General features: G+C 41.8%; 1 protein-coding gene across 2 annotated transcripts in view; it reads left to right on the top strand.

The window, feature by feature from the left end:
* kirrel3l (kirre like nephrin family adhesion molecule 3, like) overlaps positions 1–25,522 on the top strand; it is a 107,469-nt gene that overhangs the window by 77,991 nt on the left and 3,956 nt on the right. For both annotated transcript variants that reach the window (XM_061952682.1, XM_061952673.1), the window contains exons 4-11: positions 8,154–8,311; positions 10,967–11,117; positions 11,190–11,295; positions 11,507–11,655; positions 15,123–15,250; positions 19,014–19,140; positions 19,234–19,334; positions 19,831–20,029. In XM_061952682.1, coding sequence (XP_061808666.1) covers positions 8,154–8,311; positions 10,967–11,117; positions 11,190–11,295; positions 11,507–11,655; positions 15,123–15,250; positions 19,014–19,140; positions 19,234–19,334; positions 19,831–20,029 — 1,119 coding nt within the window. The remainder of the gene's footprint in view (positions 1–8,153; positions 8,312–10,966; positions 11,118–11,189; positions 11,296–11,506; positions 11,656–15,122; positions 15,251–19,013; positions 19,141–19,233; positions 19,335–19,830; positions 20,030–25,522) is intronic.

The raw sequence follows: 25,522 nt of genomic DNA, 5'->3' as shown, positions 1-25,522 counted from the left end.
AAAAATTTAGAGGTGGCAATGTTATGACACGGCATGATGATGTTCAGCACTGAGGCAAATAAGTGTGTACTCTGAGTTCACACCGACAAAGAAAAAGCTTGATATCAAATAATGTACACTACAGCAGTGGTTCTCAAATGGGTGTACGCGTACCCCTGGGGGTACTTGAAGGTATGCCAAGGGGTACGTGAGATTTTTTTTTTAAATATTCTAAAAATAGCAACAATTCAAAAATCCTTTATAAATATTAATAAAAACCTATCTTTTTTCCTAATAGTTCAAGAAAGACCACTACAAATGAGCAATATTTTGCACTGTTACACAATTTAATGAATCAGAAACTGACGACATAGTACTGTATTTTACTTCGTTAGCTCTTTTTTTCAACCAAAAATGCTTTGCTCTGATTAGGGGGTACTTGAATTTAAAAAAAATTCACAGGGGGTACATCACTGAAAAAAGGTTGAGAACCACTGCACTACAGTACTACAGTGCTTTCAGTACATACCATTTAATTTAACGTTGTGTTAATTTGTATATACAACGTGTGACAATTGTATTGCATTACATGATGTATTTTCGTAGGGTTTAGTTCCCTTGTGTGAGCTGAAAATGTTTGGAAAACACTGCTATCCTTCAATGTAAAGGGTGACATTTGGTCCAAATAAGTATTACATAGTATTTTACAATCCCAGCACTGGTACACCAATAAAGTAGGGACGGCGTGGCGCAGTGGAAGAATGGCCGTGGGCGACCCGAGGGTCCCTGGTTCAATCCCCACCTAGTACCAACCTCGTCCCGTTGTGTCCTTGAGCAAGACACTTCACCCTTGCTCCTGATGGGTGCTGGTTAGCGCCTTGCATGGCAGCTCCCTCCATCAGTGTGTGAATGGGTAAATGTGGAAGTAGTGTCAAAGCGCTTTGAGTACCTTGAAGGTAGAAAAGCGCTATACAAGTACAACTAATTTATTACAGTAGCAATATTACATACTGTATTCATTTTTCAATTTTTCAGTTAATATATTACTAAACATCGAGTCTAAACGTACGGCATTGACCCAATCATAAGACGACCCTGAAAATGTACTTTAAGACTATGATCGCAGCGTTCAGGGACACTTAGTTTTGATGGATATCAATTACTGTATTGACCCAAATATCATACAAAACAATACATATGTACAGTAGTACCTCAACATGGGAGACTGGTTCTGTAATGGAGCTCTTGACTTAAAATACTTGTATCTCAAATCAATGTCTCTTATTAAATTGATTTAAATTAATTCCAATCATTGATTCGCCTACAAAACAGCAATTTTAACAAAACTAATTTTGGATTAATATTATATGAAAACGCCCTGCGATGAGGTGGCCACTTGTCCAGGGTGTACCCCGCCTTCCGCCCGATTGTAGCTGAGATAGGCTCCAGCGCCCCCCGCGACCCCAAAAGGGAATAAGCGGTAGAAAATGGATGGATGGATTATATGAAAACTAAAAAATGTACTACAAACAACTACAGTTTGGAGACAGCTCTATATATAAACACTATAAACAGTCTCCACGTTTGGGTTTTATCTCTCCGGTCGCTCCGATACACTATATTAAAGGGGAACATTATCACAATTTCAGAAGGGTTAAAACCATTAAAAATCAGTTCCCAGTGGCTTATTTTATTTTTCGAAGTTTTTTTCAAAATTTTACCCATCACACAATATCCCTAAAAAAAGCTTCAAAGTGCCTGATTTTAACCATCGTTATATACACCCGTCCATTTTCCTGTGACGTCACACAGTGATGCCAATACAAACAAACATGGCGCATAGAACAGCAAGGTATAGCGACATTAGCTCGGATTCAGACTCAAATTTCAGCGGTTTAAGTGATTCAACAGATTACGAATGTATTGAAACGGATGGTTGTAGTGTGGAGGCAGGTAGCGAAAACGAAATTGAAGAAGAAACTGAAGCTATTGAGCCATATCGGTTTGAACCGTATGCAAGCGAAACCGACGAAAACGACACGACAGCCAGCGACACGGGAGAAAGCGAGGACGAATTCGGCGATTGCCTTCTAACCAACGATTGGTATGTGTTTGTTTGGCATTAAAGGAAACTAACAACTATGAACTAGGTTTACAGCATATGAAATACATTTGGCAACAACATGCACTTTGAGAGTGCAGACAGCCCAGTTTTCATCAATTAATATATTCTGTAGACATACCCTCATCCGCTCTCTTTTCCTGAAAGCTGATCTGTCCAGTCCAGTTAGAAATGCATCTGCTTTGAGTGTCGCAGGATATCCACACATTCTTGCCATCTCTGTCGTAGCATAGCTTTCGTCGGTAAAGTGTGCGGAACAAACGTCCAATTTCTTGCCACTTTCGCATCTTTGGGCCACTGGTGCAACTTGAATCCGTCCCTGTTCGCGTTGTTACACCCTCCGACAACACACCGACGAGGCATGATTTCTCCAAGGTACGGAAAACAGTCGAAAAAACGGAAAATAACAGAGCTGATTTGACTCGGTGTTTGTAATGTGTTTGAGAAAATGGCGGATTGCTTCCCGATGCGACGTCACGTTGTGACGTCATCGCTCCGAGAGCGAATAATAGAAAGGCGTTTAATTCGCCAAAATTCACCCATTTAGAGTTCGGAAATCGGTTAAAAAAATATATGGTCTTTTTTCTGCAACATCAAGGTATATATTGACGCTTACATATGTCTGATGATAATGTTCCCCTTTAAAAGTATTTGGCCACTTGCCTTGACTCACATATGAACTTGAAGTGCCATCCCATTCCTAACCTATAGGGTTAAATATGATGTCGGTCCACCTTTTGCAGCTATTACAGCTTCAACTCTTCTGGGAAGGCTGTCCACAAGGTTGCGGAGTGTGTTTATAGGAATGTTCGACCCTTCTTCCAAAAGCGCATTGGTGAGGTCACACACTGATGTTGGTCGAGAAGGCCTGGCTCTCAGTCTCCGTTCTAATTCATCCCAAAGGTGTTCTATCGGGTTCAGGTCAGGACTCTGTGCAGGCCAGTCAATTTCATCCACACCAAACTCTGTCATCCATGTCTTTATGGACCTTGCTTTGTGCACTGGTGCACAGTCATGCTGGAAGAGGAAGGGGCCCGCTCCACACTGTTCCCACAAGGTTGGGAGCATGGAATTGTCCAAAATGTTTTGGTATTTTCGAGCATTCAAAGTTCTTTTCACTGGAACTAAGGGGCCAAGCCCAAATCCTGAAAAACAACCCTACACCATAATTGCGGCCCATTCTTTCACAAATGTTTGTAGAAACAGTCTCCATGCCTAAGTGCTTCATTTTATATACCTGTGGCCGGACCAAGTTATTAGGACACCTGATTCTGATCATTTGGATAGGTGGCCAAATACTTTTGGCAATATAATGTATGTGAGTGACATGAAGAAAAGCCGTGGCTTGCTTGGGGAGAAATGCTTCGGCACCACCTGTCGGTTTGTATGCAAAGATGTATCCAGCCACAAATCTAAGACAATCCATATATTTTTTTTTATTTTAAATAACATCTTATATGCGGGTCAATGCTTTGAAAAGAGAAGAGGAAAGAGATCATAAGCTACATTTTGTTTTGTCTGAAGTTCTCATCTCATACTACTGAAGGAAGAGAAGAGAAGTTAGTAACTTCATCAAAATGCCTCTGATCAATGTAGGCCATGCTAATGTTTAATAAACATTTAAATAAGGAGGAGGCCATCTTGGGGGGTATGTTTATATGTAGGCATAACAAGAGCTAAATAGACGAGGCGACTTTTCTTCCTGCGTATGAGTATTTACGTGCACTCGCCGGCGTGCCAAAGCAATCCGGCACAGTGAAAGGAGTCAACGTCTGGAGTGCAGTCAGGGGAATCGGCATGGAAATTAAAATCACCTAGCACTCGGATTCCATTAGTGTCTGCGCGGCGGCAACGGAAGGACCTCTGACAATTCAGACACACACAGTGAAATTGGTTCGGTGGAGGGAGCGAGAAAGGCCAACACATACCCTACGCTCACGCCGCTCCTTATTGGTCGGGGAGATGGACGCCCTCATCAGGGGTGGCACGCTTGGCTTGCAAGTGCTGCGGGAGAAGCCATGCAGATAAATGAACAAATAAGCAATTCAGTCGAAACCTAGCAGGAGCAAATGCAACAATAATTCTAGTCTCTGGAAGGAAAATAAAGAATGGAGAGGGTTGTGTGCTCCTCAGATGACAGCCAATCAGCTGTTTTGTGGAATTAGACACATGTGATCATGGGAGGATAAGGTTAGTCTGTTAGGCTGCGTTCATACTTGCCATCTTTGGTTTGGTGAAAACCAACTCTGGTCTGGATGATTCTCTGCTCGTGTGCTTTGTTTAGTGAATGCAATCATTCGAAACAAACAAGTGGGCCGAGACCGCTTGAGCAATGGGTCCGCTTTAGAGATGTCCGATAATGGCTTTTTTGCCGATATTCCGATATTGTCCAACTCTTAATTACCGATTCCGATATCAATCGATACCGATATATACAGTCGTGGAATTAATACTTTATTATGCCTAATTCTGTTGTGATGCCCCGCTGGATGCATTAAACAATGTACCGTATTTTTCGGACTATAAGTCGCAGTTTTTGTCATAGTTTGACCGGGGGTGCAACTTATACTCAGGAGCGACTTATGTGTGAAATTATTAACACATTACCGTAAAATATCAAATAATATTATTTAGCTCATTCACGTAAGAGACTAGACGTATAAGATTTCATGGGATTTAGCGATTAGGAGTGACAGATTGTTTGGTAAACGTATAGCATGTTCTATATGTTATAGTTATATGTTACGTTAACATACCAGGCATGTTCTCAGTTGGTTATTTATGCGTCATATAACGTACACTTATTCAACATGTTGTTCACTATTCTTTATTTATTTTAAATTGCCTTTCAAATGTCTATTCTTGGTGTTGGCTTTTATCAAATAAATTTCCCCCAAAAATGCGACTTATACTCCAGTGCGACTTATATATGTTTTTTTCCTTCTTTATTATGCATTTTCGGCCGGTGCGACTTATACTCCGGTGCGACTTATACTCCGAAAAATACGGTAACAAGTTTTTCCAAAATAAATCAACTCAAGTTATGGAAAAAAAAATGCCAACATGGCATTGCCATATTTATTATTGAAGTCACAAAGTGCATTATTTTTTTAACATGCCTCAAAACAGCAGCTTGGAATTTGGGACATGCTGGAGGTTGAGGTGGGCGGGGTTGAGGTGTGTGTGTGTGTGGGGGGGTAGTCGGTAGCGGGGGTGTATATTGTAGCGTCCCAGAAGAGTTAGTGCTGCAAGGGCTTCTGGATATTGGTTCTGTTGTGTTTATGTTGTGTTACGGTGCGGATGTTCTCCCGAAATGTGTTTGTCATTCTTGTTTGGTGTGGGTTCACAGTGTGGCACATTTTTGTAACAGTGTTAAAGTTGTTTATACGGCCACCCTCAGTGTGACCTGTATGGCTGTTGACCAAGTATGGATTGCATTCGCTTGTTTGTGTGAAAAGCCGTAGATATCATGTGATTGGGCCGGCACGCAAAGGCAGTGCCTTTAAGGTTTATTGGAGCTCTGTATTTCTCCCTGCACAGCTGTGTTTTAAAAAGTCACAAATTTAACTTTTTGAAACAGATACCGGTAACTTTGAAACAGATACCGATAATTTCCGATATTACATTTTAAAGCATTTATCGGCAGACCGATATTATCGGACATCTATAGTCCGCTTAGACGTGAACTCTGGTGCAACTTGGTTCACTTGTGCCAAGTAGCGAAGGATACATGGACCAGTGTTAAAATGACAGCAAAAGGCATATCAGAGAAAATACGTTCAGAGTTCAGCACCATCGGTCTGATATCACTCACGGCGCTCTTTAATAGTATATTTTAGACATTTTTGGGGGAAAAAATAATAACCTGCAAAATATCAACCAGATGGAATAATTGATTTGTATCACAAAAACTGCCCAATCATGTCCTTACTTTATGCATACCGTAGTACCTCAACTTACATGCTTAATTGATTACATGACTCAAAACACTTGTATCTCAAATCAACATCTCCCATTGAAATAAATTGAAATCAAATCAATTGGTGTTTGCCCATCTCCAAAACAGCAACATTTGATATGTAACACCTGTTAGAAAGAAAAGCAAACTGTTGCATAAAAACAAGACAATCGAATGTAGTACAATACTATGTACTAACAACTACGGTACTTTTATGAAATAATGTACTGATAATGTACAGCCTTTACCTTGGAGAGTATACTTGTATGGTATCTCCTTCCACTGTTTCTCATTTAAACACTGTATCAGCAGCTTCATGATATTTTAAAGGATAAACGCCCACCGTTTAGATATTTTAAAATGATTGGCTGGCGTTAAACTCATTCTGCTTCAGTACGGTGCAGACTAGCAGGGATACGCTCCAACCTAGCTACACTCTGTCATGTTTTTGACGATTTATTCTTTTAATTCAATGAATATCATCCACTTCTTCGTGTGAGCACTGGGACATTTGCGACGCCATTATGGCGGGGATGCGAGTAACTCAAATTTTTGCTTGTAACTTAAAGTATAACAACAGCTCTTATCTCAATACACTCTTAAGTCGGGGCACATTTAAGTTGAGGTACCACTGTATTTGTTATTTAGTCTGCCACTTTTGGTCCCATGACAAGTATACCAGAGCTAAGTACCTACCGGTAATTGTCGCAACAGGTTCCCTACACTTCCACAGTGTGGGACCGAATATAAAACCTGCTGTACAAGGACGTTTGGTGTTGTTGGTCGCAGTGTTGTAGGGAATACACACCTGATATGATGCAATGAACTACAATTAAAAAATTCCATCCATCCATCCATCTTCTTCCGCTTATTCGAGGTCGTGTCACAGGGGCAGCAGCCTAAGCAGGGAAGCCCAGACTTCCCTCTCCCCAGCCACTTCGTCCAGCTCCTCCTGGGGGATCTCGAGGCGTTCCCAGGCCAGCCGGGAGAGATAGTCTTCCCAACGTGTGTCCTGGGTCTTCCCCGTGGCCTCCTACCGGTCGGACGTGCCCAAAACACCTCCCTGGGGAGGCGTTTGGGTGGCATCCTGACCAGATGCCCGAACCACCTCATCTGGCTCCTCTCGATGTGGAGGAGCAGCGGCTTTATTTTGAGCTCCTCCCGGATGACAGAGCTTCTCACCCTATCTCTAAGGGAGAGCCCCGCCACCCGGCGGAGGGAACTCATTTCGGCCGCTTGTACCCGTGATCTTGTCCTTTCGGTCATGACCCAAAGCTCATGACCATAGGTGAGGATGGGAACGTAGATCGACCGGTAAATCGAGAGCTTTGCCTTCCGGCTCAGCTCCTTCTTCACCACAACGGATAGATACAGCGTCCGCATTACTGAAGACACCGCACCGATCCGCCTGTCGATGTCACGATCCACTCTTCCCTCACTCGTGAACAAGACTCCGAGGTACTTGAACTCCTCCACTTGGGGCAAGATCTCCTCCCTAACCCGGAAATGGCACTCCACCCTTTTCCAGGAGAGAACCATGGACTCGGACTTGGAGGTGCTGATTCCCATCCCAGTCGCTTCACACTCGGCTGCGAACCGATCCAGTGAGAGCTGAAGATCTTGGCCAGATGAAGCCATCAGGACCACATCATCTGCAAATAGAGACCTAATCCTGCAGCCACCAAACCAGATCCCCTCAACGCCCTGACTGCGCCTAGAAATTCTGTCCATAAAGGTTATGAACAGAATCGGTGACAAAGGGCAGCCTTGGCGGAGTCCAACCCTCACTGGAAACGGGTCCGACTTACTGCCGGCAATGCGGACCAAGCTCTGACACTGATCATACAGGGAGCGGACCGCCACAATAAGACAGTCCGTTACCCCATACTCTCTGAGCACTCCCCACAGGACTTCCCGGGGTACACGGTCGAATGCCTTCTCCAAGTCCACAAAGCACATGTAGACTGGTTAAAATATTGAACAACCAAATCCAAAATGTTTCTTTCGACAGAGCTCTCGTATTGGTGCAGAAAATGCTGACTCAGGACTTTTTCATGGTGTTTTTCCATTAATTTGCTTTTTTTTTTTTTACAGTCCCTCCCTTGGATCCCGTAGTGGAGGGCGGTCCTGTCGTGCGTCTTAAAGCGCACACGCCATACAACCTCACCTGCAGATCCTCGGGGGCCAAACCGGCTGCTGAGATCACCTGGTACAGAGATGGCGAAGTCATGGAAACGACCATTTACTCCAAGGTACGTGCAATATGTAGCCAGCGTTTTACCACCAACATCAACATGACGTTGAAACTGAACTCAGTGCAAAAACTGTTGAAAACCTCCCACTCACTTTCTTTGTCTCACATAGTTTTCAATCACCACCCTTTTCTCATAAGGTTTGTTCACTCGCTCTCTGCAGTCCCCCTCCCCTTTTCACTCACGCCTCTATAACCCCCTACTCCCCTCCGCCTCCCCCCCACTAATGCAGCGACACTACAGCATAACTGGAGCATGCCAAAGCTCAGACAGGCATGAGGGTTTCATACAGTAAGAGTTTCTGCAGAGAGCGAATCACCAACACAACAATGCAGAAACACAATGGGGGTGCGGCAGAGCGTGAGTCAGGCACGGCTGGGAAAGTGTCACATTTTTCATGCTCTCTGACCACGCTAAACGACGCTAAACACTACATTTAAGGAGGCGAGCGCTTGCAGTGAAGAAAGGGTGAACAGGGAGGACGAGACAGGAGGTGGGGGGGAAGAAGCAAAACAAAATTCTAAGCCAGAAAATTAGGGATGTGCCGATTGATTGCTAATAGTCGATTTTCGTGAAAAGGTATGTGACAGACCATTGCTGATTATTGCCGATCACAAATGCTGATCTTCTATAGTCTAGGTCAGTGGTTCTCAACCTTTTTTCAGTGATGTACCTCCTGTGAAATCTTTTTAAATTCAAGTAGCCCCTAATCAGAGCAAAGCATTTTTGGTTGAAAAAAAGAGATAAAGAATTAAAATACAGCACTATGTCATCAGTTTCTGATTTATTAAATTGTATAACAATGCAAAATATTGCTCATTTGTAGTGGTCTTTCTTGAACTATTTGGAAAAAAGATAGGTTTTTATTTATATTTATAAAGGATTTGTGAATTGTTGCTATTTTTAGAATATTTAAAAAAAAATCTCACGTACCCCTTGGCATACCCTCAAGTACCCCCAGGGGTACGCGTACCCTTATTTGAGAACCACTGGTCTAGAGCAAGGGTCCCCAAACTACGGCCCGCGGGCCGGTTCACGACCCACCACCGACCAAAATCCGGCCCGCAGGAAGTTCCAAGTTACATTTCTTATTTTTTTATATTAATTATTCGTTTTTTAAATCTGTCCTTTCTAATCCATTTCTACCGCTTGTTACTCTCGGGGGTCTCCTGGCTACTCAGGCAAATCATATTGTCTAAAAATGCATTTCCCATTGATAACGTGACATCACGCTTGAACACTCTTTCAGTCAGTTAGTGCGCGAGGAATATATATAGACCCCTAGTCTAGAGAGAGGATAATATAACAACGGATATATAAAGTTAAAGTTAAAGTACCAATGATTGTCACACACACACTAGGTGTGGCGAAATTATTCTCTGCATTTGACCCATCACCCTTGATCAACCCCTGGGAGGTGAGGGGAGAAGTGAGCAGCAGCGGTGGCCGCGCCCGGGAATCATTTTTGGTGATTTAACCCCCAATTCCAACCCTTGGTGCTGAGTGAGCAGGGAGGTTATGGGTCCCATTTTTATAGTCTTTGGTATGACTCGGCCGGGGTTTGAACTCACAACCTACCGATCTCATAATATAATAGTCGGTACACGACTCGTAAGACAAGGATCGGATTGATCCATAAATTAGTTGTGTCGATATTAAGGGTAAATCAGTATGATTAATACTAAAGGGATGAGATTGATATTTTTAATTTCTTAAAATCATCTTTCGATGTTTTTGTTAACGTTACCAAACTCAGTGAATAATTCCATGGCCACTAGAGGACTGAGCGCAAAAGGGTTTAAAGAAGTAGCAAATAGCAGTTTTTATTTAGTTATTGTTTACTATTGAGCTTGTTTTGATCACACAATTGTATGTAATAAAAGAAAATAAGGAACTAGTTTAAAATATTGTGTTGATATTGATAAATTGTCAATAACATCCACCATAAATAAATTTAAAAAATATACGGTTAATGCATGTTATCGGTATTGGTATCGGCTGATCTCAATCATGGATGATCGGTATCGGAATCGGCAGCATAAAACCTTGATCGGAACATCCCCACTAAAGATAGAAAAGTGCATTTTAAGAAAGCGAGGGTTGCTGACAGGGTCTGTGGTGTGATTTGATCTAAAAAAAAAAAAGATTTTTGTGTTTCTTGCTGAGGAAGAGAAAGCGATGCTTCATTGATTTTGGTGTCCAGAGAAAACGCTCAGCTCGCCGTTTCTTTTTCTTTTTTTTTTGTCCTAAAAAGATGTGACACTACTGCCGCGCTGTCACCACCACCCCCAAAAAACAGACTCCCTAACACCTTGATGCTATTTTCCCCCTTTGTGTGTTTGGAAGGGAGCGCGTGGCCTCAGAATCTACACCTTGCCTCACTTAGGCGTATTGATTTCCGTGAGCAGTAAATAGATTTAACAGACGATGACAAACAAGGCGCTGACGGCGAGCACTCTCAGAAATGTAGGAACAGCAAAAAAAAATCCCCATGCTGCGTCATAAAATCTGCTAATTTATTTCACCGCCGGTGCCAAAGAAGTTTAAATTAAAATAGCGTTAGCGGCGTGCGCATAAAAAACAGAAATAGGGCGACACATGGAGGCTGTACCTTTCCTTCCAGCTGGATCTCAACACTACTCTGCATTGTTCCAGACACTGATGGAGGATGGGAAGAGGGAGGCAGCTGTCAGTATGCTTCCAATCATCCCGGAGGACAGCGACTCCGGCCGCACCTACACCTGCAGGGTTCTTAACCCAGCTGCCCCTGCTGGGAGACAGACATCCATCACTATCAATGTCCAACGTAAGCTCCAAATGCTTCCGTTCAATACCAGTCAAATAGGTTCATTCTCATCGCAATTATTTGCCATTCCAGACCCTCCTGCGGTGGTTTTATCAGTGCAGCCTCAGACGGTGACCGAGGGCGCCAAAGTGCTTTTCATATGCACTGCTTCAGCCAATCCAGAAATCACCGGCTACAGGTAGAGACCCTCACGCTCTTGCTGCAAAAGCCCGCCATCCGAAACCTGCTCGTGTTCGGATCATTTGGTTGAATGAGCCGTTTGATTGGCAGCTTTTGATTATGATTGGCACACGCCATGAATGAGCTAATAGCCACTTTGACATGCATGGCTAAGTACCTTCCCCGAGCTCATCATCTGACTGTATAATGTGATTATTCATCCGTCCCAGGTGGTCTAAAGGAGGAGTACCCATCTCCGAGGCAAACGGGGACAGCCTTGAGGTGACGGTGGACTACTCCTACTTCACAGACCCAGTTTCCTGCGAGGTGTCCAACTCTGTCGGCAGCACCAACGTTAGCACCCTGGTTGATGTTCAATGTAAGTTCAACTCTCAATTTATGGACAGCTTTTTGTTCGTAATCCGTTCCAAAAGGTCAGACGAACCTCCAATGGTATGAACATTTGTTCCAATCTGTTGAAATGGATAAATTAACATTTACCTTTATGAAAGACGGTGATGAGTGGAGACGGAGGCACTTCGCTACATGTTTTCTCTTGAATTCAATAGTGTTTCTCACCTTTTTTATCAAAATGCTAGTATTTGCCACTTTCTTTGACCCCATGGCGGGCTTTTCTGCAGTTGTACTCAAAATAAAAAACCACAGGGCTGACTGAGTCACCAAAGCGTGACATTCTTTGTTTGGACAATTGATTCAGCGGAATAATACGTGTGCAAACAGACTAGTTTTATACGTGCAACATTTTGCAATATGATAGAAACAGAGCACAAAAAACGGGGTAAACTGTACCTCAGGGAACAATACTGGGACTAAAATTGTTCAATCTGTATATAAACAACATTAGTAAAGTTACAAAGAACTTAAAGGGGAACTGCAATTTTTTTTCATGTACAATCATTTGTACATGACGATGGATGGTATTTTTTTTTGCATTTTAAATATTTAATAAATGCGATCAATAGTTTACTTACAATGGAGCCTTTTGGAGCCATGCAATTCCGCCTATAAAGCCCAGGGGTTCAAGTCCTAAATGGCTGTCAAAGTGTACCAACTTGTCGGAAAACCTACTAAGACGTCTCATGTCCAGGTGGGATGCATGACTTATGATCTAGAATAAACTTACAGGGGGCGAGGAAACAGCAGACCACTCGATGATGTAAACATAGGGACACACGGTAGTGATCACAACGTCGCTATAAATAGTTTGTCTGCGTTAGCGCTTATAATAACAACAATATCAATAATACTTGGTTAATACTCATGTCAGGAAATGTAAATGGAATATTGTTGGCGGTTTTGGAATGGTTATCAGATTAGATTATGGCCGAAATAGAGTAGCTCCCATTGGCTCCACCGTAAGCAGACTTTTTTTTACAAGCTAGAATCCATTAAAAAAAATGTATTGGTCGTCATGTTTTTCATAATGATTGTGAACGATAGGCAAATTTTTTTTTAAAGCTCACTTCCCCTTTAAATTTAGTATCATTTGCAGACGACAACTGCGTTTTGTTCAGGACGGAAGACAGAAGTTAATACAAATAACAGAAGAAATTAACAAATTAAAGTGATGGTTTGACAAAAACAGACTATGATTAAATCTCAGTGAAACTAAAATAATGCTATTCAGCAGTGGTGTGCCGTCAGGGCCAGCAAGGCCTTCTCTGCTGGCCTAACATAAACAGAAATCATGATCATAATTAAAGATACAATTATTTTTTTATTTACTTTCGCTAAATATCTAAAAGTATTCATAGTCTCTTCATGTCATATTATGCTCCTTACAGTGCTGTTGTGTTTAGGTTATAGAGTTTTTATCCAATCAGAATTCAGCTAGCTTATGTTGCCATGCTGTACCAAATCTGCCTTCAGAATTGGCCTTCAGAATCAACAATGCAGACGTCTGTGCACGGGCACATATAGTTGATAGTTAGTTGCGATAGCCAATCAGATCACGAGTTGTTGTCAGTAAGGCCTTCTAGCTGGCCTCACGTTGAACGTGACATTTACGCATCCTGTGATTAGATACTCACTGGTTTGAGCCGCGGCGGTGCAATGCAGATCAGCAGAGCCACACCCGGGACCGTTATCAGATGAATTTGAGAACACATACAGTTGATAGACAGTTGCGATAGCCAATCAGATCACAAGTTGTTGACAGTTGCCTGTCTAGGTAGCCTGATGTTAACGAGACTGTGATTGGATACTCACTTGTCATTCCAAAGTGAGTATCCAATCACAAGTTGCAATTTACTGAAGCCGAAAGTGTTGCGCTGTAGCCATACCGGGCTAGCAGAGAAATCACAGATTATCGTGTGGAACGGTTGTTCTCAAACTTTGGTACGCTCCGTCTCGTGGTACGCCAAATAATCTCTTCATTAAAAGTAGTGGTTTATTTTTATATATTCAAACGCAGTGTTACTGTTGGTTTGTTTTAATTAATATATTTTGGCCTACTATGCTACTGTATTTTAATGTCAGTCATTATGGTGGTACTTGGAGAGCCAAGTGTTTTCTGAGGTGGTACTTGGTGAAAAAAGTTTGAGAACCACTGGATTATAAATATGGGGAAATAACTACAAAAGTACGCTTCAGTCATTAACCCAGGTACAAAAAAGGTCTAAATAATAGCTAAAAATATGCACAAAGCAAACTTTAACCTACCCAAAAACAATTCTTAACAAAATAGGAAACCTCGAACCTTAGAGGAAACATGTATTTAAAACATTTGTATGCACGTACAACCCTCAAAAACCTTGAGCATATCAGTATGTGGAACTAAATTATGGAATGGATTAAGCAAAGAAGTCAAACAAAGTACTAATATGATCCAGTTTGAGAAAATGTTCAAACTACTAGTGTTCAGGCACAAGAAAGAAAAATCCTAATAAACATATTGAATCTTAATAAAAAATGATTAAACAATGATAATTAATCTCATTTTGTGAATCACAACTTCATGAGAAATGTATTTATTATTTATTCATATATTTTTTATTATAATTATTATCTGTGTTACAGATTCAGTACAGGTAGTGAACAAACACGTGTTAGAAATCACTATTAAACGAAAAGGGTTAGGACTAAATAAACGCTGCTTCTTTGTACTCCTTTTCATACATGTCGTATTGAGAAAGTGGAAATATTTAATGTATGCAAGTTCAAAATAAAAAAATATATATAACTTTTGCCGAAAAATATTACTATGTATATTAAAGTGGCCCGGAAAAAAACCAAGGTACCACTTGTTTAGTCATGACTATGGTTTAAAAGGGGACAGACAGTGAAGAAAGAAAGAACACTGTTATTGTAAGCATAGATGTTTGGCTTGAGGGGTTAAATCAGGGGTAGGGAACCTATGGCTCTAGAGCCAGATGTGGCTTTTTTGATGACCGCATCTGGCACTCAGATAAATCTGAGCTGACATTACTTCACAGGATAAGTACTGAATAATTCCGCTGGTAATCACAGTGTTAAAAATAACGTTCAAAATATAAAACATTCTCATGCATTTTAATCCATCCATCCGTTTTCTACCGCACCTGTTCAAGAAGTCGCATTAATGGTAAGAAGTATTTTATTTATTATTGCTTAGCTTCAGAATAACAATGTTATTAAAAAGAATGAGAGACTTATTATACTTTAAAAATGTTGGTCTTACTTAAAAATGCATACATTTAGTTGTATTCAGTGTTAAAAAAAATATTATATGGCTCTCACGGAAATACATTTAAAAATATTTGGCTTTCATGGCTCTCTCAGCCAAAAAGGTTCCAGACCCCTGGGTTAAATGATAAACATATTGACCAACAGGCTGCTTCTCCACAGTTGGCCCCAGATTGCTGTCAGGGCCCAAGCCAATGACGGTGGACATTGGCATGGATGCAGCCTTCACATGCACATGGACTGGAAACCCTCCTTTGACCCTGGCCTGGACCAAGCAGGGCTCAAGCGAGGTAAGGCGATAAACAACATCCCTTCAGAGGGAACATTCACACACGGCCTTCAGGCAAGACTCCTTCACACATTCTTCTCTCGACTCAAAAAGCCTCTCACTCGGGCTCCCCTTGGGGCCAGGCCTTTGGCAGAGAACTGTCTGTCCACTGACGGATTTACACCTCGTCAAAGTGTACATACAGGCTGTCATCGCGCTAACTCAATCACTTCAAGAAACAGTCAGTCAAAACATCCACATCCTGTCAGCCATGGAGTGGCTGTCGCTGCGTTTGAAGGAACAACTATTCCACCCTAACTTTACTATCTTGGTAAAAGTCTTTCAGCCACGTCCCACAGGAGCATCTTTCCTCACTCCCAATATTATTTTCTGACGGTAAGCTCGGAGGTAAAAAAAAAATAAATAAAAAAAACCTCAGTGAAAGATTGATTTAAGACGCTGCGAGCGCCGCCGTCACCTCAAAAGACTGAACACTCATCCCCTCAGAGGGAGAAAGCAAGACATTTTTCTAATCCACCCACGACCACTGTCCCTCACACAGCCAAGAGTAATGGATTAATTGGGTTAGCGTGTAAGTGTGTTGAAAAAGAAAAGTGGAGAGTGGGGGTGGGCTGTGTGGAAATGGGAGGAAGGAAGGTCTGAGTGGAGGTAAATGGATTAAGCACAGCTTGATAGAACGACAGGATCAATGAGCTAAGGAGTGAGTGCAGCCGCTCCGGAGGCCCACTCACACTATAGCACGCTCGGTGGTGTCCTCACAGTTTAATGACAATCTTACCAGGCGGCATCGCTGCTCACCGGGAATGTGAGTGTCAAATGATTAAGGACAATTAAATTACACCTTGACCACCGGCCACCGCCTTCATCCACAGCCGCTACTTCGACAATGAAAAGACCGCCTTTATATAAGGTGCCGTATTTCAACCATTTTTAACAAGTCTCAGAGGTCCCACCATTGTGTGTTGCTCAAAATCTCGCCTTGATGCTGGAATTTACAGTTTGAAAGGGATTTTTTCAAGCCCTAGTGGGGACACACCATTTTGTGCGCGCGTGTGTAGCTTTAATGGTAACGAGGTGTTTGTGTCCACGCCTGTCTCCCAGAAGTGCTATTGTGCACTTTATCTACTTTGTTTTCCACATATACACTGGAACTGCGCTTGTTCGACGTAATACATGTTTTATATCACATACGACGACGTAACATTAAGGAGTGGGACAGCTGACACAGACCTTAGCAACACTAGCATAGCTATGCGAGCTACAGTGCTAACATTTTAGCAACAACATGCTAGGTTAACTTATTCACTGAAGGAAAAAACGAGTTATCAAACCTACATATTTCATGTCAGAAGCTGATTGACAGTTACCAAAGCCGCACAATGTATTTTAAGGTGTATAGCGAAGCCTTTTTTTTTTTTTTTTGATGGATATTTCTAACTATTGGTGGTCATGAAAAAAAAGACTATTAGGAAGCATATTTAGACCTGGGCCCATAATACATTTTGCTGGACTCTTTTTTGTCTATTGTCCCACAAATTTTTGCCGATTAACAATTTTATTGTCAGCATTTTTTAAGACCAAATGAAGTACTAATGTAATCACAATGTATAATAATACAACATGCCTTTTAAGCTTGTATTTCTCATTAGTATTTTTTATTCTGTAACTGGAAGGTCAGAACTGTTAACTATCTTAAATAAGTCCACAATTAAAATAAAAGCAACTCTCAATCTGTGTTAGCAAAAACTGCACTTAAATAAATACTGAGCATCTTTATGTGCAGTTTTTTTCCTAGTTGGAAAAACTGGATTGGGTGGTTTGTTTTATTTTGTTCACATCACTTTCCAACAAAAATGTCTCTTTCATCTGCATCAATAGGCAAATTTTGCTCATTTGGTTTAAAGCCAAAATACTCCCCTCAACAGGACATTTGGCTTTGCAATGATCTTTTCTCCCCTCCTCGTTATTGTTACTTTGCGGTGCTTCTCTCCAGTAACTAGCAAGGCTCTGTGGGAAGCTCACAGTCCCGCCGCCACCCATAGAGACAAACATTGTGGATGACTAACAAGAGGAATCACTCCGTTCATTTAATTCTGCTATTAAGGGGGTCATAATATATATATTTTTCTACATTTAAAACCCTTCCTTTAGGTTTACATAACATGTACTGGTTCTTTGGTCAACATTTTGCATAGATTATGTTTTACAGACTGTTTTTGAACCGCTTTCAGGATGCACTGTTTTGTGGTCTTATTTACGTGCCTCAATTTTGACTGCGTCTTCCCCCCCGTCAGCCATGTTGCAGTTTTCAGCGTTTCCATAGCGAGTCTCCTGACAAATATAAGTTAAAGCTGTACGCTGCATTGTATTACAAATGGCAAGAGAGGAGGACGCACGTCCATCTACGAGCCAGTCTGCCCCACAACAAGAGGATAAAGAAAAAGAAGGAGCTTATTGATTGCAGCGCGGACTACAATGGAGCACGCGCGCAAGGCACTCTGTGTACATTTATATATATATATATATATATATATATATATATTAGAGATGTCCGAGAATATCGGCAGGCCGATATTATCGGCCGATATATGCGTTAAAATGTAATATCTGAAATTATCGGTATCGTTTTTTTTATTATCGGTATCGTTTTTTTTGTTTTGTTTTTTTAATTAATTCAACATAAAAAACACAAGATACACTTACAATTAGTGCACCAACCCAAAAAACCTCCCTCCCCCATTTACACTCATTCACACAAAAGGGTTGTTTATTTCTGTTATTAATATTGTGGTTCCTACATTATATATCAATATATATAAATAGTACTAACCTTTAACAGTTAATTTTACTAATTTTCATTAATTACTAGTTTCTATGTAACTGTTTTTATATTGTTTTACTTTCTTTTTTATTCAAGAAAATGTTTTTAATTTATTTATCTTATTAACTTTTTTTAAAAGTACCTTATCTTCACCATACCTGGTTGTCCAAATTAGGCATAATAATGTGTTAATTTCACGACTGTATATATCGGTTGATATCGGTATCGGTTGATATCGGTATCGGTAATTAAAGAGTTGGACAATATCGGAATATCGGATACCGGCAAAAAGCCATTATCGGACATCCCTAATATATATATATATATATATATATATATATATATATATATATATATATATATATATATATATATATATATATATATATATACACATACACACACACACACATACATACATACATACACATATGAATAATCCGGTGACGTTTTTCCCAAATGGTGACATCACAGGTTGTGAAAATTCCAAACGGACAGTTTGGAGGAAGTATGAAGGAAGGCAAGATTATTTTATAAATATCTTTGCAATGCTTCCACGATTTCATTAGACATTTTTTGGACTTATGCAGATCGCAAATACACAACAGCAGATACCAATAGGTGGGAAAAGTTTGTTTTGCATAATAGGGCGCGCTTTAAACGAACACGCTCGAGTGCTGAGAGCGATGCACAGAGTGAACTCTCTTGCATCCTGTTTGGAAGCAAGATATATATAAAAAAAAACAAAACACAAACAATCTATCGATGTCAGCGAAGTTATCAAGTTCATTTTCAATTATTGTTTGTTTATTGATTACTGTCCCCTAATTTTGCATATAGACAAGTTTCTACCAAGCGGTAGAGTTCAGTGGAAACATGTCTAATCTGCAGCCCCCCAGGAGGACTCCAGTCTCACTTGCCTGCTCTTACGCTCTCTGCCCAGGTGCTTAGCAACAGTAACACCTTGCAGCTGAAAGCCGTAACGCAGGCGGATGCTGGTACTTACACCTGCAAGGCCATCGTACCTCGAATCGGAGTTGCAGAACGAGAAGCCACCCTGACTGTAAATGGTAAGCTTCCTGTTTCAATGTACTCATCCGACTGGTTAGTGTTTAGGTCAGAATGTTTTTATCTCATGTTTCTGTCTGCTTTCTTCTCTCCAGGCCCACCTATTATCACAGCAGAGCCCACACAGCATGCAGTCAAGCACTCCAAGGGCAAGCTGGAGTGCCGGGTGGGAAGCAGCCCGCCACCTTATAAGATTGTAAGTCTTATTAGCGCTCATGTTTGGATGATTACATAGTCTTCCCCCCCCGCACTGAAGCTGTGAGAGGGGAGTGTTACCCCTGACCTCACCTTCACACCATGATATCTTCAGCACACTAACAAACACATATTCAGCGGTGTAATTGCACAGGCACTAAATAAAGCGATAGAGGAGTCGGGGGAGCTGTGGGAGACGGGCTTCCTACTGGTTTCAGCCAAACTGCATTCAATTAGTGGCCCTAGAGGCATCACTCTGCTGACCCTGTTGAACCGCTGAATATATGCTGGGCTGAGAGAGGATAATTAGGGTGTGAGAGGAGCAGAGAGACAGACAGGTGGTGTGGTGGTTAACTCACCTGCAGGTCACATGTGGGAGGTGCTGAAACACAAGCTGGCTCAGCCTTGTTGTGCTTTAGAGGTTGGCAGAAAGGAGTATGGATCATGTGGTACACAGTACGAAATGACTTACCATCATTGTCTTACCATCCCCACAGGTATGGTCGTTTGGAGACATCAGCCTTTCCTCCGGTTCCTCTGGTCGTTACTCGGTGCAGACCGTGACCAGCGACCAAGGAGTCGTGTCTTCTCTGGTGCTGTCCGAGGCGCTGGCGCCGGATTTTGAGCTGCGCTACAACTGTACTGCTTGGAACAACTTTGGCACTGGCACCGCCTTGGTCGCCCTGAAGGAGCAAGGTAAGAACTGGCAGGAAGAGTTGGACTTTGGGTTGCGCGATATAAAACCTTTAAAGCTATTGTTATATCATGATAATGTAGGTTGATGACACATTCTCGCCGTGTCTTAACAAATTTGACGGTGACAAGTGAAGAAACCCGTCCTCAACGCAATGCAGCATTCGAGCTAACGTTCCTCCACAGTGCAAAGCCACTTCTAAGTCAGTAGTCCTCTCTTACATAGTGGCAAATAATCTACGTATTTTACAAGTACCACTATCACTGGAGGACAAAGAATAGTTAAAGATGCTACACTACACTGCAGGAGGATACACTGACCGCGAGCTAGAGTTCTTGATATATATATATATATATATATATATATATATATATATATATATATATATATATACATAGTGCAGTACACAGTAATGAAAATACAGTTGTTCTACTAACTGTACTGTACTTGCTGCTTACTTAAAAAAAAAAAATAACACTTACCTTTCACTATTTGAGTAGCCTTTGGTCTGCCATTTGAGTACTGGCGAGCGATCTCTGAATCCGGGAACATATCCTTCACGGATTTGTTGAAAACATCCGCAAATGAGAACGGGATGTTGCTTGCAGCTATCAGCATAGCCATCTTCGTCTCGGCATATGTTACACCCTCGGGTATCCATTTAGCAAGATGGCCTATAATACTGGGCTGTGACCAATGCTGCGTTGCCACCGCCTTGTGCTTCTCTGACCGTTCATGAGTGACTATATCCATTCGGCCACCGTGTTCAATGGAGAAGTCTGATCTACAAAATTTACAGGCAGCATACCCCTTCCCCTTCGAACTGTCCTGGATGAACTGAAATTCTGGTTTCCAATCATTTTGGAACTTGCAAGCTTACTTCTTCTTACTCGTCGTCGCCATGACTGTTTCTTCTTCGTTCTTCTGCTTCGTCTCCTTGTTGTGTGCGCAGTTGTGCACTCTCCAAAAGCCGTAGATGTTATGACGTGACTGGGCCGGCACGCTGTTTATATGGAGGAAAAGCGGACGTGACGACAGGTTGTCTTCACTCAGGTCCGCATGGACCCCAATATTGTTGTCCGGCTGGAAATCGGGAGAATGGTTGTCCCGGGAGATTTTCGGGAGAGGCACTGAAATTCAGGAGTCTCCCGGAAAATTTGGGAGGGTTGGCAAGTATGTCTTAAGGCCCTGTCTACATTAAGCCGGATAACTCCTCAAACGAATAATTATTTAGCCTAAGCCCAGTGTCAGTCAAACTAACCCATCGTTTAAGGTCCTCCTCCTTGGATAATTTTTTACACGGGTAAGTGCGCCGTGTATTTCTTGAGTCTCCGGCTCTTAGCTTTGTATGGACTCATCGATCGTTTACAAACTTAGTTCGGAAAGGAAGTGATGCCAGAAAGACCACGCCCCACACAGGAAGTGACGTGCCAGAGCCAGCTTCATAACAGACGCTTGTGGAAATCACACATGAATACCTTAATAGGAGGAAACGCACGATTGCAGCTATTAAGGATACAACACATCTCAGACTGCAACAATGTTGAGCGACGGTTTTGGATAAGGCCTGGAAGAACGGCAACCTGGTGGGATATATTTGTCAACGAGTGTGTTGTGCCAGAGGAACGGCAAGAGAACTTTCAAATGTCCAGGTCAGCTGTGATTCTACTTAGCGAAAAACTTTGTCCATTTGTTGAAGGAGAGACAACGAGAATGCGGGCTCCTGTGGACGGGGGAGTACTACGGAAAACAGCGAATGCATTTGGACTGGCAAAGCAGACTGTCAGTTATTGTATGTCGGAGCGATTACTCAACGTCTAGTTTGGTACTCCATTACTATTGTGAAGCCATGAAGTTGTTGCGGCCGTCAAGTACAACCGCCAATTTCAGCCTACAAGCACAATGTCCTGACTAGATGTTTAGATCTAGATCCCTAGATTGATTGTTATAAAATGTTCTTTATCACATTGTTTACTTTCACACGTCCACTAAAGATATGATTCATGTATGATGGCTCAGGTGTGATTCACTACTATAGTCTAACAGCTGCTGATGGTGAGGCAAGCAAGGTTTACAGTTAAGATAAATGTGGCAATAGTCTACCGGTACATTGAAACACAGGGTAAGAATACACTTCCAGGTCAGAGGTCACTATGACGTGTTGCGTCGGCGGACGGAGGGGGGAGGGGGTCTTTAACGGTGGCTGTGTGTGTGTGTGTGTGTGTGTGTGTGTGTGTGTGTGTGTGTGTGTGTGTGTGTGTGGACAAGGATAAGGTTAGGTGGTATATAGCCTGGATAACCTTAGTGTAGAAGGGGCCTTAATGTTATCCTCTTGTTTCCATGCGTTTTTTAACCTTTTGGCTTAAACTCCTTCGAGACTGGGGGGGGGGGAACTTTTGTGACTTTATGGGCTGCTTTTAATACTTTTTGAATCTGCACTGCAACCACAGGATTTCTTCATTGTGGGATAAATACAATCTTTATAAAGCGATTCCATGATTCGTACTTGAAGATGCCCATGTAAAATAAAAAATAGTCAATCAATGGCAATCTCAGAATGTTCTTCTTCTGTTGGTAAGCTGAACTCCTGTTCATTCGATTTTTTTCAACTAATTGAGTTTGAATCAACGGCACCCAAGTGCTCTTTTTTGCTTTCAAAAGGCAATTCATCAGCTTTTTATCAAACAATAATGGACTGTCTTAACTAAGCAATTACCAAAACATAAACTCTTCCATTGAAGAGTTTTTCCCAGAAAACATAATGAGAGTCTCAATCCTCCTGCAAGGAGGCCCAGATTAGGTAAACGCAGAACTCCTGCCTCTCCTTATCTTAATTATATTCCCCTAATCGATACGATTCAATCAGCAGATGGTTAGCTTTAATGAATATGTTTGCCCTATAACATAGATATTGATCAAGGACAAAAGTCAATTAGATGGAGTCATGCGTTTTAGGTTAGACTGATATTCTCTATCAGCGTCTCTCTGGCTGTATTCCACTGAAGTGATCCTAAAATTACATTGGAATGCCGCTGCCAGTGGAAGCCTTTGTTGCGGCAGGCACCAAAAACAAGGTCCTCTCCGGCAATTTACATCACTGTAGCAGAGTGGGGTCTCCGGGGAAATGGGCATCGGGATCTCCTGGAACCTCTAACGAGATTACAGTCTTTTGCTTCATTGCATGTCAGGCCTTGTTTCTTGGCAAAGATTACAGACAATCGTCAGGCTGAGTGATGCACAATCACTATGAGCAGGTCTCGGTTAACTACGCATATATTAGACCAGGGCTTTCCTAACCTTTTTGACCTCATGGGCCAACTTTTCCACTACAGAGAGGCCCGGGTCCCACTCAGATGTTAGCTTTTCATCAGTAATCTTACTCCTGATTTCAATTGTATTGTCTACAACCTTGTCAAAATGATATGATCACAAAGATTAATTATTTAACACATAAACCTTGGGTTTAGGTCAGGCTGATAAGAAAAATAAGTACTAACCAAATATACTCCATAAGAAGGAGCTCATCTGCCTCACAATACGAAGGTCCTGAGTAGTCTTGGGTTCAATCCCGGGCTCGGGATCTTTCTGTGTGGAGTTTGCATGTTCTCCCCGTGACTGCGTGGGTTCCCTCCGGGTAATCCAGCTTCCTCCCACCTCCAAAGACATGCACCTGGGGATAGGTTGATTGGCAACACTAAATTGGCCCTAGTGTGTGGATGTGAGTGTGAATGTTGTCTGTCTATCTGTGTTGGCCCTGCGATGAGGTGGCGACTTGTCCAGGGTGTACCCCGCCTTCCGCCCGATTGTAGCTGAGATAGGCTCCAGCGCCCCCCGCGACCCCAAAAGGGAATAAGCGGTAGAAAATGGATGGATGGATGTTTTTAAACATACAATTATGCTGTGCTAAAATACATGAACTACATTAATAATGAATGTGTTTCTTAACTGAACTGTCAGTAAAATTAAAGTGCAAATGAATATACAGCTTCACCACTTCAGTCGGAATTTGTGGGCTTATAAAAACTTCTCTATGACTTTAGCTCCAGACTTCTTCTGTTTGTTTGACATTGTCATTACTGCCACAAGTGGTGGAAAAGTGTATTACAACTGAGTATACGGACCACAGCTGAGAAATATATATTTTTGGCGGCCCTGTAGAGGGCGTTCGCACCCAAACAATGTGCCCTGGCCTTATGGTTACAAAACATTGTTTTAGACGGTAAAAGTGCTGACATCTCAGGGATTCATTAGCAAAACAATCCAAGACAAAACCTAGACTTTTTGTGGCTCTAAACAAGATTGTTTGTGCCCCATTTTGGTCTTAAATGTGTGTGTAACACGCTAGGCGACTAGGGGCTATAGCGCTTATGCAGCCTAGTGAGTATTGTATCACGATTGATTGTCAAGATTATGCCTTGTAAGGGTAACTATGTGGTGTTCTATCATCTATAGAGGGCTTTCTTAATGTTAAAAAACTTATTTAGAAAGCCACCATAATGACCAACATTAAAATACAGTAGCTTAGTAGGCCCAAGTAATCATTAAAACAAAGCAGGGGTTTTATTTAGCATATTTTTGGCCACTGTAGCATTATACACACAGTCTGAACAGTAACACTGGATATAGGAAAATAAAACACTGTACCTTAATAATTAATTACATAACATAAGTTTTAAATAGAGATGTCCGATAATGGCTTTTTTGCCGATATCCGATATTCCGATATTGTCCAACTCTTAATTACCGATTCCGATATCAACTGATACCGATATATACAGTCGTGGAATTAACACATTATTATGCTTAATTTTGTTGTGATGCCCCGCTGGATGCATTAAACAATGTAACAAGGTTTTCCAAAATAAATCAACTCAAGTTATGGAAAAAAATGCCAACATGGCACTGCCATATTTATTATTAAAGTTACAAAGTGCATTATTTTTTTTAACATGCCTCAAAACAGCAGCTTGGAATTTGTGACATGCTCTCCCTGAGAGAGCATGAGGAGGTTGAGGTGGGCGGGGTTGGGTTGGGGGGGGGGGGGGGGGGGGGGTGGGTAATGTGGGGGGGGGTGTAGGGGGTAGCGGGGGTGTATATTGTAGCGTCCCGGAAGAGTTAGCGCTGCAAGGGGTTCTGGGTTTTTGTTCTGTTGTGTTTATGTTGTGTTACGGTGTGGATGTTCTCCCGAAATGTGTTTGTCATTCTTGTTTGGTGTGGGTTCACAGTGTGGCGCATATTTGTAACAGTGTTAAAGTTGTTTATACAGCCACTCTCAGTGTGACCTGTATGGCATTTGACCAAGTAGGAATTGCATTCACTTGTGTGTGTGTGAAAAGCCGTAGATATTATGTGATTGGTCCGGCACGCAAAGGTAGTGCCTTTAAGGTTTATTGGCGCTCTGTACTTCTCCCTACGTCCGTGTACCACTCCAAAAAGTCATAAATTTTACTTTTTGAAACAGATACCGATAATTTCCGATATTACATTTTAAAGCA

This window comes from Nerophis lumbriciformis, linkage group LG04 (genome assembly GCF_033978685.3).
Source record: "Nerophis lumbriciformis linkage group LG04, RoL_Nlum_v2.1, whole genome shotgun sequence".
Taxonomy (NCBI): Eukaryota; Metazoa; Chordata; class Actinopteri; order Syngnathiformes; family Syngnathidae; genus Nerophis; species Nerophis lumbriciformis.
Note: the sequence above shows the minus strand (reverse complement) of the source record. Positions and strands in the feature narration are given on the sequence as shown.